Raw genomic sequence first — 16,177 nt, 5'->3', positions numbered from 1 at the left:
TCACAATGTAAGTCTATGGGAAAAAGTCTTTTTGGGCCCAATAGCAACATGTGACATTGTAATTACACGGTTTGGCCACTATGTCAAAATGGCTTCACAGTCCAGCGCTGTTCCTGGTGGCTTTGCTTACATGCAACATGTTCTGAGTTGTGGCTAACTGTGGAAAGGGTCCACACACGTCTAGTCACAGTAGTGGTTTGTTTCTAAAAGGGATCGAAGTTTTAAATCTCATATATGGCAGCACAGGTGCCCAGTTTCTTGCTGTACAGTGTGCAATTCCGGCTAGTGGACACTATTGTCACTAGATTTAATCATTGAAATACATCAAGTCAGTAGTTTAATATTGGTAAGTATAAAAAGGGGGGGTATAATCGTGTGTTATTCATTGATACACATTAGGTAGTAATACTTATTTAATACATGGAATTTCGGAATGTGCAGGGTGGATAAATGATGAATGCATTTAATGTTTTGCTTTTGATACTGTAAATATACGTAGGTTCAATGTTAAGCTCACAACTACTTTTTCTCATCTTATGCTCAAGTATCAATAATCTTGTTTGTCAGTTATTTCTTTGAATTTTAGTAAACCATTGTGAGCATATAACATGTGTCCAAAAAACTGATGTAAATTATGAGATGGTACTCTGAATATTATGTTTTGACCACTTCATATGAAAGCCACTGACTCCAGTGTACATTCATTCAATGAGCAAGTTTTGTTTTTAAATGCTACATCTTGCCTGCTCGGGCCAAACATATCTGATAAATGAGTTGTATGAGATTTATTATGCAGCTGAAATACCTATAAAAGTGCTTTTCTAAACATTAGCCTCTCAGATCTTTGTTTTTTTTTCTGTTTTTCAGATTACATTAACTGTAACTCTTGTCCAATAAGACCCCATATCCTGCTTACTCTGTTCACCCATAAACTGCACTGGAAAAGTGCAAAAGGGAAGCCCGTTTTGCATGATGGAACACAGAAAGCATGTAACTGATTATAGGAGAAGCATTTTTCAAAACAGTGTTACAAATTTCTTTAAAGCAATAAATTGCATAAAAGCCACTAAAATAAACAGTGAATGTTTTTACTGAGCAAAGATATTTCAGAAGGGAGCACTGGTCCAACACTTCTAGTGTGTTTTTCTCAAGGGGAACTTTAGCCAGCAGACTATTTATACTTCAGCTGTCTGACTGACTGGCGCCCTGGGAACTGGGACACTGTGTGTGTGTGTGTGTGTGTGTGTGTGTGTGTGTGTGTGTGTCTTTGGTCAGTGTCTCGCTGGAATGATTTTTTTTAGGATGATGTGTAATTATCTATCAGATACAGAAAAAGAGACCTGGGGGATCGCAGTGATTGGCTGTGAAACATGCCACATACTGTAGTCATATACTGTCCAGATGAAGGTCATTCACCTTTTTAACACAGACAGTGACAGCTGGATGCAGAAAGACCTTGATCACCTTGACACCCATCATGTGATGAAATCTGTAAAAGATCCTTGAACTTTTAAGTTGGTATAGTTTTTTATGTGTTGTCATCATTGTTTTCATCATTTTCTTCAAACTAAAAAAGGTAAGGGTTTTAACTCATTGCATTTATTGTTAAATAAAACACCTAGCAAAAGAATTCCAATTTATTATCTTTATTTATGGTCCCATTTAAAATTTAGATGCCAATATAAAAATGTGGGAGGAATACAGAGTAATCCCATGCTGACATAGGGACAATAATCTCCCCCCAGCAAGAAAGGAGCGTGACTTCAAACCTCAAACTCTCCTGCCGTCTGAGTAATGTTTTCCTCATTGTCTAATACATCTACATAGTTAGCCATATTCTGGTAGTTTGGTGTAAAGTCCTGGTTGTGCCCACAGGTTCATGTGGAACCTCGTTGTTACTTTTCCTCCTCCAACAGATCCTAAGAGATGAAATAAAAAGTTAGAAAATACTAATATGTGGTTTTATAGTGTGGTTACCCCCCAGCAAGAAAGAAGCGTGGAGCCTCATAGCCATATATTGTGCAACCCTTACAATGTTTTTTACTATCTAACTAAATTTACTAACTAAATCATAATAATACATGTGAATGAAATAATGCACATCTACAAGAGCTATACTGTATCACTCTTATCATATTCACCAACAGTTTGAAAGTCTGGAATGATGCACCATCCTCATCGTAAACCAGTGTCCCCAAATAAGGTCCTTTCTAATCTGCTGTCGTCATTCCCTGAAAGAGAAACAGACGGAGAGATCAGTTGAACTGTTTGTTGTGCACTGTGTAATGGTGACAAGTATGCGTGACATCTCCAGGAAAACGACAAATGTATGACTTACATAGATAGAGAACTTCTTGGTGCGCTCACGATGTAGCCGTTGGGGGACTGGCTCTTCCTAATGTGGCTGAGTTGAAGGGAGAGGGAGACGAATAAATGTCCCTATTTGCCTGAGAATGACAAGCACTCATATTTTAGTTTCCACTATTCATAAAGTACATTAAATTGTTTAAACATGTGATTTCACATCAGATACATAACAATGAGAACTGGCATTGTAGCCTTTTATAGACGCAGATGTGTAATTCATACCTGGATCACTCGTCTCTGTGTTTTATATGAATACCAGCAGTGGAATATCTTGTTCCATACTATTCCAATATTTTCCTGTGGCCAATATAGGTTTGAAGATCTATCATCTAAAACTCTGGCACCTGCCTGCACACAGATCAAGGACACAAATTCAAAGCAAGAGACTCTCTAAACAAGTTCCACAATAAAACACATGCATGAATCACACTGTCACAGATGAAGATGGTGAAGATTACTTGCCTTGCAACTCCAAGGCAAAGTTTGGGATTTTGTGTGACTGAGGCAGGAACATGTTTACTTGGTGACTAAGTGAATGCAGCTTCTGCTGGAGCTCTCTAATGTCTCTATGGATTTGTATATAGTTTGTAATTCCCGTGAGACACAGAGCAGATCTGGTCCTAATAGTTGTGCAAGTGGTCCACGTGGTCTACGTTGCTAACACTTTTAGCATTATGAAATGGGATTTTACCTGCCACTGATTATCAATGCAGCTAGTGGACTTTTAGATCGCTAACGTTTTTAGCATAAATCCATGGAGTTGAACATAGCATTTAGCATTACAGCTAGTGGACATTTTCTCTAGTTAGCTACATGCTAGAAGTTTCAACTCACCGGTGCAATGAATTGGCACATTAGCATGAAAAATAGCGTCAGGCCTCAGTGCACAGGTGGGAACGGACGGCATTCTCTCTTTTTTATCCACATTCTAATTTTATGTTGTTAATATTAAGTATGAATTAACGCATGAAAACACAACATTAACTTAAATGAGTTCCTCCATTGTTTAGCTAAGTTTCTTGCCTTAAACTTAAATTTATTGGCTGTTTGCCAAGTTTATCAACAAAAACATCTTCTTTCTACCCATTAAACTATCTCAAACATATACACGTGCAATATTTAATGAGAGTTTATTTATTTCATGTGTATGATTTCCTGAACATTAATACAGAGATTTATTTTTTATTGCTAATGTAACTACTCTGGGCTACATTAGCATCTAGTGTAACTGACAGTATAGGCCTACATGTGGATGTGGATATTAATGTGGGCTATGCGCCCTAAATATGATGATTAAAATATTTTTATGAGAATCCTGCTGTCTCTAGTCTGTTATTAAACTAATGGTGAACCCCCCAGTAAAAACCCAGTAGCTACTTGTTAGTTTTGATGCTTTACATTGAGGAGTAAATAATGGCTATAAGGAATGAGGGACTACCCAGTAACTACTCAGTATTATGTATCACTTTATTTGAACGGGCATAAAAAGAGTAACTAATGTTTCATCTCATACAACTCATTTATCAGATATGTTTTGGCACAAGCAGGCCAGATTTAGAATTTAAAAACAAAACTTGCTCATTTAAAAAAAAAAAAAATGTGGACACTGGAGTCAGTGGCTTTCACATGAAGTGATCAAAACATAATATTCAGAGTACCATCTCATAATTTACATCATTTTTGGACACATGTTACATGTTGACAATGGCTGACTAAAATTCAAAGAAATAACTGATGAACAAGATTCTTTATGCTAGATGTGAGCCTAATGTTGAATCTATGTATATACAGTATCAGATTAAATTGTGTTCCCATGATGATGTCATTATGCACTCTTTGTTGCTTCCCTGAGCTTCTTTCACATACAGACCTGAACATTGGTTAAACAATGGTGCCTCCTCCTGGACAAATACTTGAGTTGCTTTATGTGCCAAAATGTATAAAATACTTCAAAGTCTTTTCTATTCTATATTTTAACCAGCAAGTAGGATAAAACCTCTGATTTGCACACCTCATATATGTGACTGATCTACTTTGTACCTTTTCTTACTGTCAGGTAGGTGATCTTGACCAAAACCAACATGTCACACCACTGCATACCCACATGTTGCCTCCATGCTTTGACCTGCATATTGTGTTAGATGCTATTATAAGTAAATGAGGCAGGTGTCTACTTGATTTACACAGTTTTGGGGTTTAAAGCTGAAGAAGGGCTGTCCAAATCAGTCAAATCAAGTAGATATCTTTCAATGTTACAGTCTTTTTAGTGCCAATGTCCCTTTTTTTGTTACTATACTTCCACCGCAGCTCAACAGGGAAACACAAAGTGGGAATTTTGATGCTAAGAAGACTGTAAATGTGGCAGATATCAACTTGATATGACCAACTCAGACTGCTGAAGCCTCATATAAGCTTTGGATTTTGCCCCCCATCACTTACATTGAAAGCACATTTGTGTTTTAGGACAGACATGAAAAATTGTGAACCTATTGTATATCTTTAAGTTCACTTGTTTTAACTTGCTATATTGTTATTATGTAAGTAGCTTATCATTTGAATACAACTGTAAATAATTTAAATAAAGATAGCCTATGGAAACTGCTAATCAATCCATAATGATGAATAAATTGAATTATAAGGATGCCGGCACACTATAGGCTCCATATAGTCTGCTATACGAAAGAATATACTCCAGTACTTCTCTGTGGAATTGATCAAAGCTCCTTTACACAGAGCAGAACTTGCAGTTTTTAGTAGAAATGTACTTTATGCACACTTATGCACATTACCATACCATTACCTTTGCACCACGCTCACTCCTACTACTACCTCCAGTAAATTTTCTTGCGGTATAACTTGCAAATTACATCGATTTTTCACATATTGTTAAAAGATGTATATACTGTACAGAGGGAAGATACAAAGTGTCTGCTGATGTCTTTGTGTCCAAGACTTCAGGAAGTCACTGACTGCAAAGAATTTCCCACAAAATATTAGATATGATGATTTTGTTTGACTTTATCCGTCCAATTATGTTTGAACCCTTAAAGTTCAAATACTGTCTGGACTGCATGTAACTATGTGTATGTATGTAAATATAATATAGTTTATCCTTTTTTTAATTTCTTAGTGCAAGTTTTATATACTCTGCTATATTTATTGCATTTTTTCTTGTTTTATTCTATTCTACTTTCAAATATTTTAATATTTGTTCATACATTTTCTGTGCATGTAGTGAGGAGTTGGCTACAGCTTCATTTAATTGTGCAATACTGTTTTGTATAATGACAATAAAACTGAACCTTGAACCTTGAAATGATCTTTAGTTTGGGAATCGAACCCCCCAACCCTGCCAGTGATGGTACCTTGTTTTTCCAGTGAGCTTTGTACTTGTATGTATCTGTTGTGTATTTGCTGATGTAGCTTTGACAGCAGGAGTAAAGCAACAATAAAAATTTCACAACTCAAGTTGCATGCATATGAATATTATTGAAATATTTTCATGACAAGTTTTACAAATCACGTGTCATCTTTTAACAGTTAAGAGATCCAGACAGTTCAGGTGCACTCTCTACACAGTGTAAGTGTGCTGATGGTCCTTTAAATGTACAAATACAGTGAAACTCTTACCACACTGGTCACAGGTGTGAGGATTTTCTCCAGTGTGAGTACACAGATGTTTAAGTAATTGTCCAGATAGAGTGAAACTCTTACCACACTGGTCACAGGTGTAAGGATTTTCTCCAGTGTGAGTGCACAGATGCTTCTTTAAATGTCCAGACATAGTGAAACTCCTACCACACTGGTCACAGAAGTACGGTTTTTCTCCAGTGTGGATACGCTGATGATGCTTCAAATATGCTGAGGAAGAGAAGCTCTTCTGACACTGGTCACAGGTGTAAGGCTTTTCTCCAGTGTGAGTGTGCAGATGCTCCATTAAATGTCCAGATTGAGTGAAACTCTTACCACACTGGTCACAGAGGTACGGTTTTTCGCCAGTGTGAGTGCGTAGATGGTTCTGTAAATGTCCAGATTGAATGAATCTCTTACCACACTGGTCACAGAGGTACGGTTTTTCTCCAGTGTGGATACGCTGATGACACTTCAAATATGATGAGGAAGAGAAGCTCTTCTGACACTTGTCACAGTGGTGTGTTTTCTCCACAGTGTCGGCACGCTGATGTGGATCCATTTGTCCTCCTATGAAACTCTCCTCACTCTCACCATGGGGTCCGGCTAGGTTTTTGCTTGTCTGTTTCTATTATACAAAACGAAAGAAAGAGAAAGACATAAGGAGTGTAAGAATGTATTAAATAGTGGAACTGATACAAGAAGAAGTGTCCTGATGTATGAATACATGGACGAGGTAGAGGTGAAGAAGGCATTTCCGTTGTTAAACCAATAGTTACTAAACACCTGTGAGTGCTGTATGGCTCTTACACCATGGCCAATTAGTACAAGAAGTAGGCCACTCAGTTTAACACATGGTTAGGTTAGTTTCACCTGTCAGTTAACTGCTAACAGAGCCTGAAGCATCAAAACTGTTGCTATGGTTACAGGCAATTTAATACACCTTGAGACTTGATTTGAAACAGTGACCAAAACTATATACATATATATTTTTAAAGATCCCTTCCAACTGAAATCAGTGTTGTATAATGTTAGTGGTGGAAAGTAGAAATTATACTTAAGTACATGTACTTGAGTATTTCCATTTGCTACTTTATACTTTCTACTCCTCTACATTTATTTGACAGCTTTAGTTACTTTTCAGATGAAGATTTGACACAATGGATAATATAACAAGGTTTTTAAAATACAAGCATTGTTAAAGATGAAACCAGTGGTTTCCAACCTTTTTGGCTTTTGACGTCTTATAAAGCCAAAAAGCAGTGTGTCATCGGGGTCACATTTCAGATGTCTATGAGATGTTAACAGCGCCACCAAATAGTGATTTTTCCCTCTAAACTTCTCACATGGTTGCATTTTAATAAATGTTTAGATGATCCAATATTTAGATCAGAAAAGTCCAAAAACCGAAATTTGAACAAAGTTCTGATTTGTGTATCTGAACTTTTTTTCTTCTTTCCACTGGACTAAACTAGCTAACTGCATATAAAAACAGTTCAAACTAGCTCCACCTTCAGCAGCTACAACAGTAACATGCTGCTTACACACTGATGCTTTAGTATTAATAATCTAATGATTTTATATATAATAATATATCAGTCAGAGGGACTAAAACACTACTTTTACTGCAACACTTTAACTACATTAAGCTGATAATATTTATGTACTTTTACTTAAGTAGGATTTTTCATGCAGCACTTTTACTTGTAATGGACTATTTTTACTCTGCTGTATTGGTACTTTTACTTAAGTAAAGTAAAGGTTTGTTGTCTGGCTCTTACCTCTGCTGATGAGTTCATTTTGTTGCTGCTGTTTGTATTCTCCTCTGCTAGATATTCCTCCATCTATCAACAAACTGATCAGAGATAATCCAGTCAGACTGTGTAACTCTGAAAAATCATACTTCTTTGTGCTTTTATGTTGTGCATTTTCTAAATAACTGCAATTAACTATTCGTTACAATTTGGCATTAGCCTTAAGTTTGGCTTTTCTGATATTATTTTGAATTTTAGCTACAAGTGAGGATCATGAACACCAGACAGGACCAGCAAATATTTATTTCTAAATAAAAAGTTTTCTTGTTGATGCTCTAACCTGCAGACCATCAAGTCCAAGTAGAAAACAGATGAACAACGCTGGTATGTACTCACCGTTTCTGTGTTTGAAGTTTAATATACTCCTGTAGGTGATGGGCGTCTTCAGAGAGCTCTGAGTCGCAGATTTTGACAGATGCATTGATCCTTTCCATGGCAACCGCAGCTGAATGATCCACAATAATAACACGTTGACATCCAAATGTCTTTTGAAAATAAACATGCCAAACCGTGAGGCATTTTAGTCTGGATCATTTTGTGAATTTGTCAGTTTAGAAACCCACTAGATGACCATAATCATCATAATTTATTTCATTAATTGTAGTAAAACATTATTGATAGCTGAAGACATGGTCATTAAAGAGTTACTGCACACTTGAGCATGTTTTTTTGAGCTGTAAACTAAATTTGATGACTGTACTGTGATGGAACAAATCAATGATGGTTTTAAAATTGACATTGACCACAATTTTTTTTTAAATCTGAATTTCATGCTTTGAAAATGGCTCAACACGTCATCTGCTTTTTTAAATCAGCCCTGAATAGGCAGGACCAATGCTGACGTCTGCTAAAATCTACAAAATGTGTCAAAATACTATCAACACAACTTTGTGTTTTTTGACACTTCTATTTTTGCAGTGTACAATAGTTAGTGCTCAACACTGGGCTCCTAATTTCGGGCTCAAAATCTCAAGCCGTTCATACAAACTGAAAACTGTCCCATCAAGTTATCAGAGCATCAACATTGGAATCATTAAAATATGATTGTTGTTGCATTACAAAAGGAAGGAGGTTATAAAATGATGATGCAGTGAAACAATAACGACACTGTGGTTTTCTCAAAGATTATACAGTAACACTTTATCTTACAGGTCCTGTAGTTAGCAAATTAATCAATGTGTAACAGTAACGTTTCAGCAACACTCCTGGAAATGGCTCTGTAACTTATTATTTATAGAAATAAATGCCAATGTAACCTGTAGAGCCTATTTTTGAGATACAGGGTCAGCTGAAAATGCATATTTGTCAACAGGAAAGCATACAATTCAATGAATGCAGACTGAATTTTTTTAAATAACCAATGATTCATGAATTAAAATGTACTTTGTTTTAAAATGGCCTTTTCTTGTGAAGAAATATTTAACTAACTGAGAGGAAATTACATATTTTAGTTACCACAGTTCATTAAGTACATTTCAACATCAGATCAGTTGTTTCAACATCAGATAAGGCATGGGACGATAGGAAAATTTTATGTCATGATTATCTTGGCCAAAATAATTGCGATAAATGATATGATCCCAATAATCATAAAAAAATTAAAATTCTCTTAAAATGGCACTGAGACATACTGGAATCACTTTACCATATATTTTGTTAAGAAAGTGCATCATAGTACACATATCTTTTTTGTGAACATCCTTTATTAGTGAAAAACAAACAAGGACAGATTCAGACTCTCGCCAACACTCAGCAGGTAATTACAAAGGGAGAAAAAGATAGTTCGATAAAAAGAGTCTACGTATCAACCTGACATCCAAACACTCACAGTCCAAGCCTTCAGCCATGGTGTCAAATGACTGGAAAGATGCGGGTTCCCCATTGTGGCAAATGTCAATTCAAAATAAATCAGGAAATCAATAGGACTGTACGTCACTGAGCTAGACAGCTTTTCCCAGTGCTGGAAGTTTGTCTGATAACAAACTTCCAGTATGCTTACAGAGAAGGACACTCTACATGCACAGCTTTTGTGCAAATGACAGATGACTGGTACAGAGATCTGGACAACAAAATGATATGTGGACCAGTCCCAGCATTTGATGTTTTTGACCACAATCTTCTTCTTGAAAAGCTTGAGTGTTATGGATTTAGACCATTTGCAGTTGCCTGGATGGAAAGCTATCTGGTAAATAGATCGCAGAGAGTCTTCTTTAATGGAGGTTACTCAGATAGCGTGTCTTTGAAATGTGGAGTTCCGCAAGGGAGCTGCCTAGGCCCACTTATGTATACCATTTTTACCATTGACTTACCTCTTGTACTAAAAATGCTAAATTAACTATGTATGCAGATGACACTACTGTACATGCATCAGCAACAACATCTGCTGATTTGACTGACATCTTGAACAGGGAGCTAGATATTATTGGAAAGTGGATTCTTGAAAACAAACTGATACTTAACATATCCAAAACAAAACATAGTATTTGGTTCAAATCATTCTCTAAGGCGAGAGTCAGAGCTTAAACTCTTTAGGGGAAACACTGCTATGTGCACGACATACAAAATATAGTCTACAAAGCTGACATCTTAACACTCGTTTTTGTAGTTACTTTAAGCTTATTACTCAATACAAGGCTCAGCTTAAAAACGAACTGAAGAAAATGTCACAAGCAAGCAGCCAGACCTCCTGCACTCATTCACAAATCACACAACATCAACAGGTGACTGAACAACCACTCAATTTAAAAAACGGGATCATGAGTGAGTCCAGACAGCTCACTGTAACTTCAACAAGCAAACTACCTACATTATATGATCTCTGCTGCATTCTTGTTAGGAGATAAATTCACACAATAGCCACACAGAGAGATACTTAACCATCAGAGATGAAATTAGCGACCAAAGAGACAGAGAGAGAGAAGCTGTATCTGACTCATGTTATCTGATGTCTTCTTCTTTCTTTCATGGAGATGAACTATCTAAACTTATCACAAAAAGTAAGGAAATTTGTGTTTGGTAGATTATTTCTTTGTTGTAACAATGCTTATTGGCAATGAATCTTATACTGTTGGAAAGCCTGTTTATTTCCCTTTTAAATGGTGCCACATTTGTAAGGGACATGCATTTGTGGGATGAGCAGCAGAGCTGAGTATGTGGGTTGCGCCCATGAAAAATTTGCCAAATCTTCTCTGCCAATGCCAAACAGCTTATTTTGCTGTTGCTATTGACTCTTGTTTGGATCTTCTGGTACTCCCAGGTGCTGCCAATCAGGTGCCAATCAGGTTATATAAAAAAATCAGTCTGCATTTGTTGAATTGTATGCTTTCCTATAGACAAATATGCATTTTCAGCTGACCCTGTAACGTTGTGTCAAAAATAGTCTCTACAGGTTACATTGGCATTTTTTCCTATTAATAATAAGTTATAGAGCCATTTCCAGGAGTGTTGCTAAAACGTTACTGTTACAAATCAATTCCTTTGGGATCTATGAGACCTAAAGCGTCACTGTAAAATCGTAAAAGCGGCGTGCTTATTTTCAAAAAACATTAGGATGTCACGATGTTATTGTATCTCAATTCAGCCGCGGTTGCCATGGAAATGATCAATCTGTCAAAACCTGTAACTCAGAGCTCCCTGAAGACGCCCATCACCTACAGGAGTATATTAAACTTCAAACACAGAAACGGTGAGTACATACCAGCGTTGTTCATCTGTTTTCTACTTGGACTTGATGGTCTGCAGGTTAGAGCATCAACAAGAAAATTTAAGTTTAGTTTGGTGCGAGTGCGTTTGATTTGCGATTTTTATTTAGAAATAAACATTTGCTGGTCCTGTCAGGTGTTCATAACTCTCACTTGTAGCTTCAAAATTCAAAATAATATCAGAAAAGCCAAACTTAAAGCTGATGCCAAATTGTTTAGCGTTATCATTTACACTAATATTTCTCAAATAACTAAGTATGTGCTTATTAATAAATTCAGCTAACTATGTTAATATATAGTTAACGAAAAGTTAATTGCAGTTATTCAGAAAATGCAGAACATAAAAGCACAAAGAAGTATGGTTTTTCAGAGTTGCACAGTCTGACTGGATTATCTCTGATCAGTTTGTTTATACATGTGTCTGAGTAATAAGTTTTATGTAACTGTCTATGATTGACATTCACTTCTAGCAGTGTATTGTTTTTAATTTGTGTTAACTTTGCTGTTTTCTGTGTTTTTATTTTATGATGATAGATGGAGGAATATCTAGCAGAGGAGAATACAAACAGCAGCAACAAAATGAGCTCATCAGCAGAGGTAAGAGCCAGACAACAAACCTCGTCGTGAGATGATTAATGGGAGAGGAAAGAAGAAAAAACAAAGTTCTGATACACAAATCTGTTTTCAGTTTTTGACTTTTTCTCTAATCTTTGATTTTTGGTGAAATATTGGATCATTTGAACATTTATTGAAATGCAACCATGTAAGAAGTTTAGAGGGAAAAATCACTATTTGGTGGAGCTGTTAACAACTCATAGACATCTGAAATGAGACCCCGACTACACACTGCTTTTTGTAAGACATCAAAAGCCAAAAAGGTTGGAAACCACTGGTTTCGTCTTTAACAATGCTTGCATTTTAAAAGCTTTTTATATTATCCATTGTGTCAAATCTTCATCTGAAAAGTAACTAAAGCTGTCAAATAAATGTAGCGGAGTAGAAAGTAGAAAGTAGCATCAAATGGAAATATTCAAGTACAGTACAAGTACCTCCCAAAATGTACTTAAGTACAGTACTTGAGTAAATGTACTTAAGTATAATTTCTACTTTCCACCACTAACATTATACAACACTTATTTCAGTTGGAAGGGATCTCTAAAAATGTATATGTGTATAGTTTTGGTCACTCTTTTAAATCAAGGCTCAAGGTGTATTAAATTGCCTGTAACCATAGCCACAGTTTTGATGCTTCAGGCTCTGTTAGCAGTTAACTGACAGGTGAAACTAACCTAACCATGTGTTAAACTGACAACAAGCATATGTAAACACATAGAGAACGATTTAAACACAGTGTCTCTTTCTTCTTTTGGTAAGTGGCCATGGTGTAAAAGCCATACAGCACTCACAGGTGTTTAGTAATAGCAAACTATTGGTTTCACAAAGGAAATGCCTTCTTCACCTCTACCTCGTCCATGTATTCATACATCAGGACACTTCTTCTTGTATCAATTCTACTATTTAATACATTCTTACACTCCTTCTGTCTTTCTCTTTCTTTCGTTTTGTATAATAGAAACAGACGAGCAAAAACCTAGCCGGACCCCATGGCGAGAGTGAGGAGAGTTTCATAGGAGGACAAATGGATCCACATCATTGTGCTGACACTGTGGAGAAAACACACCACTGTGACCAGTGTCAGAAGAGCTTCTCTTCCTCATCATATTTGAAGTGTCATCAGCGTATCCACACTGGAGAAAAACCTTACACCTGTGACCAGTGTCAGAAGAGCTTCTCTTCCTCATCATATTTGAAGTGTCATCAGCGTATCCACACTGGAGAAAAACCTTACACCTGTGACCAGTGTGGTAGGAGTTTCACTCAACTTGGAAATTTAAAGGACCATCTGCGCACTCACACTGGAGAAAAGCCTTACACCTGTGACCAGTGTGGTAAAAGTTTCACTCAAACTAGAAATTTAAAAGACCATTTACGCACTCACACTGGAGAAAAGCCTTACACCTGTGACCAGTGTCAGAAGAGCTTCTCTTCCTCAAGAAATTTAAAGCATCATCAGGGTATCCACACTCTTGAAAATCCTTACACCTGTGACCAGTGTGGTAAGAGTTTCACTCAATCTGGATATTTAAAGAAGCATCTGCGCACTCACACTGGAGAAAAGCCTTACACCTGTGACCAGTGTGGTAAGAGTTTCACTCAATCTGGACATTTAAAGAAGCATCTGCACACTCACACTGGAGAAAAACCGTACCTCTGTGACCAGTGTGGTAGGAGTTTCACTCAATCTGGACATTTAATGGAGCATCTGCGCACTCACACTGGAGAAAAGCCTTACACCTGTGACCAGTGTCAGAAGAGCTTCTCTTCCTCAGCATATTTGAAGCATCATCAGCATATCCACACTGGTGTAAGAGCCATACAGCACTCACAGGTGTTTAGTAACTATTGGTTTAACAACGGAAATGCCTTCTTCACCTCTACCTTGTCCATTTATTCATACATCAGGACACTTCTTCTTGTATCAGTTCCACTATTTAATACATTCTTACACTCCTTATGTCTTTCTCTTTCTTTCGTTTTGTATAATAGAAACAGACGAGCAAAAACCTAGCCGGACCCCATGGTGAGAGTGAGGAGAGTTTCATAGGAGGACAAATGGATCCACATCAGCGTGCCGACACTGTGGAGAAAACACACCACTGTGACAAGTGTCAGAAGAGCTTCTCTTCCTCATCATATTTGAAGTGTCATCAGCGTATCCACACTGGAGAAAAACCGTACCTCTGTGACCAGTGTGGTAAGAGTTTCATTCTATCTGGACAATTACAGAAACATCTGCGTACTCACACTGGAGAAAATCCTCACACCTGTGACCAGTGTGGTAAGAGTTTCACTCAATCTGGATATTTAAAGAAGTATCTGCACACTCACACTGGAGAAAATCCTCACACCTGTGACCAGTGCAGTAAGAGTTTCACTGTATTTGTACATTTAAAGGACCATCAACACACTTACACTGTGTAGAGAGTGCACCTGAACTGTCTGGGTCTCTTAGCTGTTAAAAAATGACACGTGATTTGTAAAACTTGTCATGAAAATATTTCAATAATATTCATATGCATGCAACTTGAGTTGTGAAATTTTTATTGTTGCTTTACTCCTGCTGTCAAAGCTACATCAGCAAATACACAACAGATACACACAAGTACAAAGCTCACTGGAAAACAAGGTATCATCACTGGCAGGGTTGGGGGTTCGATTCCCAAACTAAAGATCGTTTCAAGGTTCAAGGTTCAGTTTTATTGTCATTATACAAAACAGTATTGCACAATTAAATGAAGCTGTAGCCAACTCCTCACTACATGCACAGAAAATGTATGAACAAATATTAAAATATTTGAAAGTGGAATAGAATAAAACAAGAAAAAATGCAATAAATATAGCAGAGTATATAAAAGTTGCACTAAGAAATTTAAAAAAGGATAAACTATATTATATTTACATACATACACATAGTTACATGCAGTCCAGACAGTATTTGAACTTTAAGGGTTCAAACATAATTGGACAGATAAAGTCAAACAAAATCATCATATCTAATATTTTGTGGGAAATTCTTTGCAGTCAGTGACTTCCTGAAGTCTTGGACACAAAGACATCAGCAGACACTTTGTATCTTCCCTCTGTACAGTATATATATTATTTCTTACAATGTGTGCCAAATCAATGTAATTTGCAAGTTATCGTGCAAGAAAATTTACTTGAGGTAGGTACTAATGTGCATAAGTGTGCATAACGTACATTTCTACTAAAAACTGCAAGTTCTGCTCTGTGTAAAGGAGCTTTGATCAATTCCACAGAGAAGTACTGGAGTATATTCTTTTATATAGCAGACTGTATGGAGCCTATAGTGTGCCGGCATCCTTATAATTCAATTTATTCATCATTATGGATTGATTAGCAGTTTCCATAGGCTATCTTTAATTAAATTATTTTGTTGTATTCAAATGAGAAGCTACTTACATAATAATAATATAGCAAGTTAAAACAAGTAAACTTAAAGATATACAATAGGTTCACAATTTTTCAAGTCTGTCCTAAAACAATAGTCAGGAGGTTTTCCTCGCTGTAATCATTCCTCCTCTTCATACTGGCTATTAAAAGATCCTCTTCAAATGTGCTTTCAATGTAAGTGATGGGCGGCAAAATCCAAAGCTTATATGAGGCTTCAGCAGTCTGAGGTTATATCAAGTTGATATCTGCCACATTTATAGTCTTCTTAGCATCAAATTCCCACTTTGTGTTTCTCTGTTGAGCTGCAGTGGAAGTATAGTGAAAAAAGGGACTTTGGCACTGAAAAGACTGTAACATTGAAAGATATCTACTTGATTTGACTCATATGGACGGCCTTCCTTCAGTTTTATAACCGAAAACTGTATAAATCAAGTAGACACCTGCTTCATTTACTTATAATAGCATCTAACACAATATGCAGGTCAAAGCATGGAGGCAACATGTGGGTGTGCAGTGGTGTGACATGTTGGTTTTGGTCAAGATCACCTACCTGACAGTAAGAAAAGGTACAAAGTAGATCAGTCACATATATGAGGTGTGCAAATCAGAGGTTTTATCCTACTTGCTGGTTAA

The 16,177-nt window shown here is 36.7% G+C and overlaps 2 protein-coding genes and 1 long non-coding RNA gene across 5 annotated transcripts; 1 reads left to right on the top strand and 2 right to left on the bottom strand.

Annotated features, from left to right (window-relative positions):
- Positions 1 to 1,630: 1,630 nt before the first annotated feature.
- On the bottom strand, positions 1,631 to 4,816 carry LOC137176092 (uncharacterized). The gene is made up of 5 exons (XR_010925802.1): positions 2,826 to 4,816; positions 2,590 to 2,711; positions 2,339 to 2,447; positions 2,142 to 2,231; positions 1,631 to 1,919 (listed from the first exon to the last, which is right to left on the bottom strand). It is a non-coding gene; the product is annotated as an uncharacterized lncRNA (long non-coding RNA).
- A 1,020-nt stretch (positions 4,817 to 5,836) lies between these two features.
- LOC137175539 (zinc finger protein 180-like) lies at positions 5,837 to 8,256 on the bottom strand. Of its 2 annotated transcripts, XM_067581237.1 has the most exons (4): positions 8,148 to 8,256; positions 7,779 to 7,841; positions 6,418 to 6,625; positions 6,296 to 6,385 (listed from the first exon to the last, which is right to left on the bottom strand). In XM_067581237.1, exons 2-4 carry the CDS (start codon positions 7,839 to 7,841, stop codon positions 6,342 to 6,344), a joined length of 315 nt encoding a protein of 104 aa, XP_067437338.1. In that variant the 5' UTR covers positions 8,148 to 8,256; the 3' UTR covers positions 6,296 to 6,341. The 2 variants fall into 2 exon arrangements, with proteins under 2 accessions (XP_067437337.1, XP_067437338.1); XM_067581236.1 differs by having other exon boundaries at positions 5,837 to 6,625; positions 8,148 to 8,255.
- Positions 8,257 to 11,381: 3,125 nt separating this feature from the next.
- On the top strand, positions 11,382 to 14,661 carry LOC137175534 (zinc finger protein 271-like). Of its 2 annotated transcripts, none has more exons than XM_067581232.1 (4): positions 11,382 to 11,496; positions 12,047 to 12,109; positions 13,086 to 13,937; positions 14,120 to 14,661. In XM_067581232.1, exons 2-4 carry the CDS (start codon positions 12,047 to 12,049, stop codon positions 14,552 to 14,554), a joined length of 1,350 nt encoding a protein of 449 aa, XP_067437333.1. In that variant the 5' UTR covers positions 11,382 to 11,496; the 3' UTR covers positions 14,555 to 14,661. The 2 variants fall into 2 exon arrangements, with proteins under 2 accessions (XP_067437333.1, XP_067437332.1); XM_067581231.1 differs by having other exon boundaries at positions 13,086 to 13,961.
- Positions 14,662 to 16,177: the final 1,516 nt, after the last annotated feature.

This window comes from Thunnus thynnus, chromosome 23 (genome assembly GCF_963924715.1).
Source record: "Thunnus thynnus chromosome 23, fThuThy2.1, whole genome shotgun sequence".
NCBI classification, from domain to species: domain Eukaryota; kingdom Metazoa; phylum Chordata; class Actinopteri; order Scombriformes; family Scombridae; genus Thunnus; species Thunnus thynnus.
This window is presented reverse-complemented; position numbering and strand designations above follow the sequence as displayed.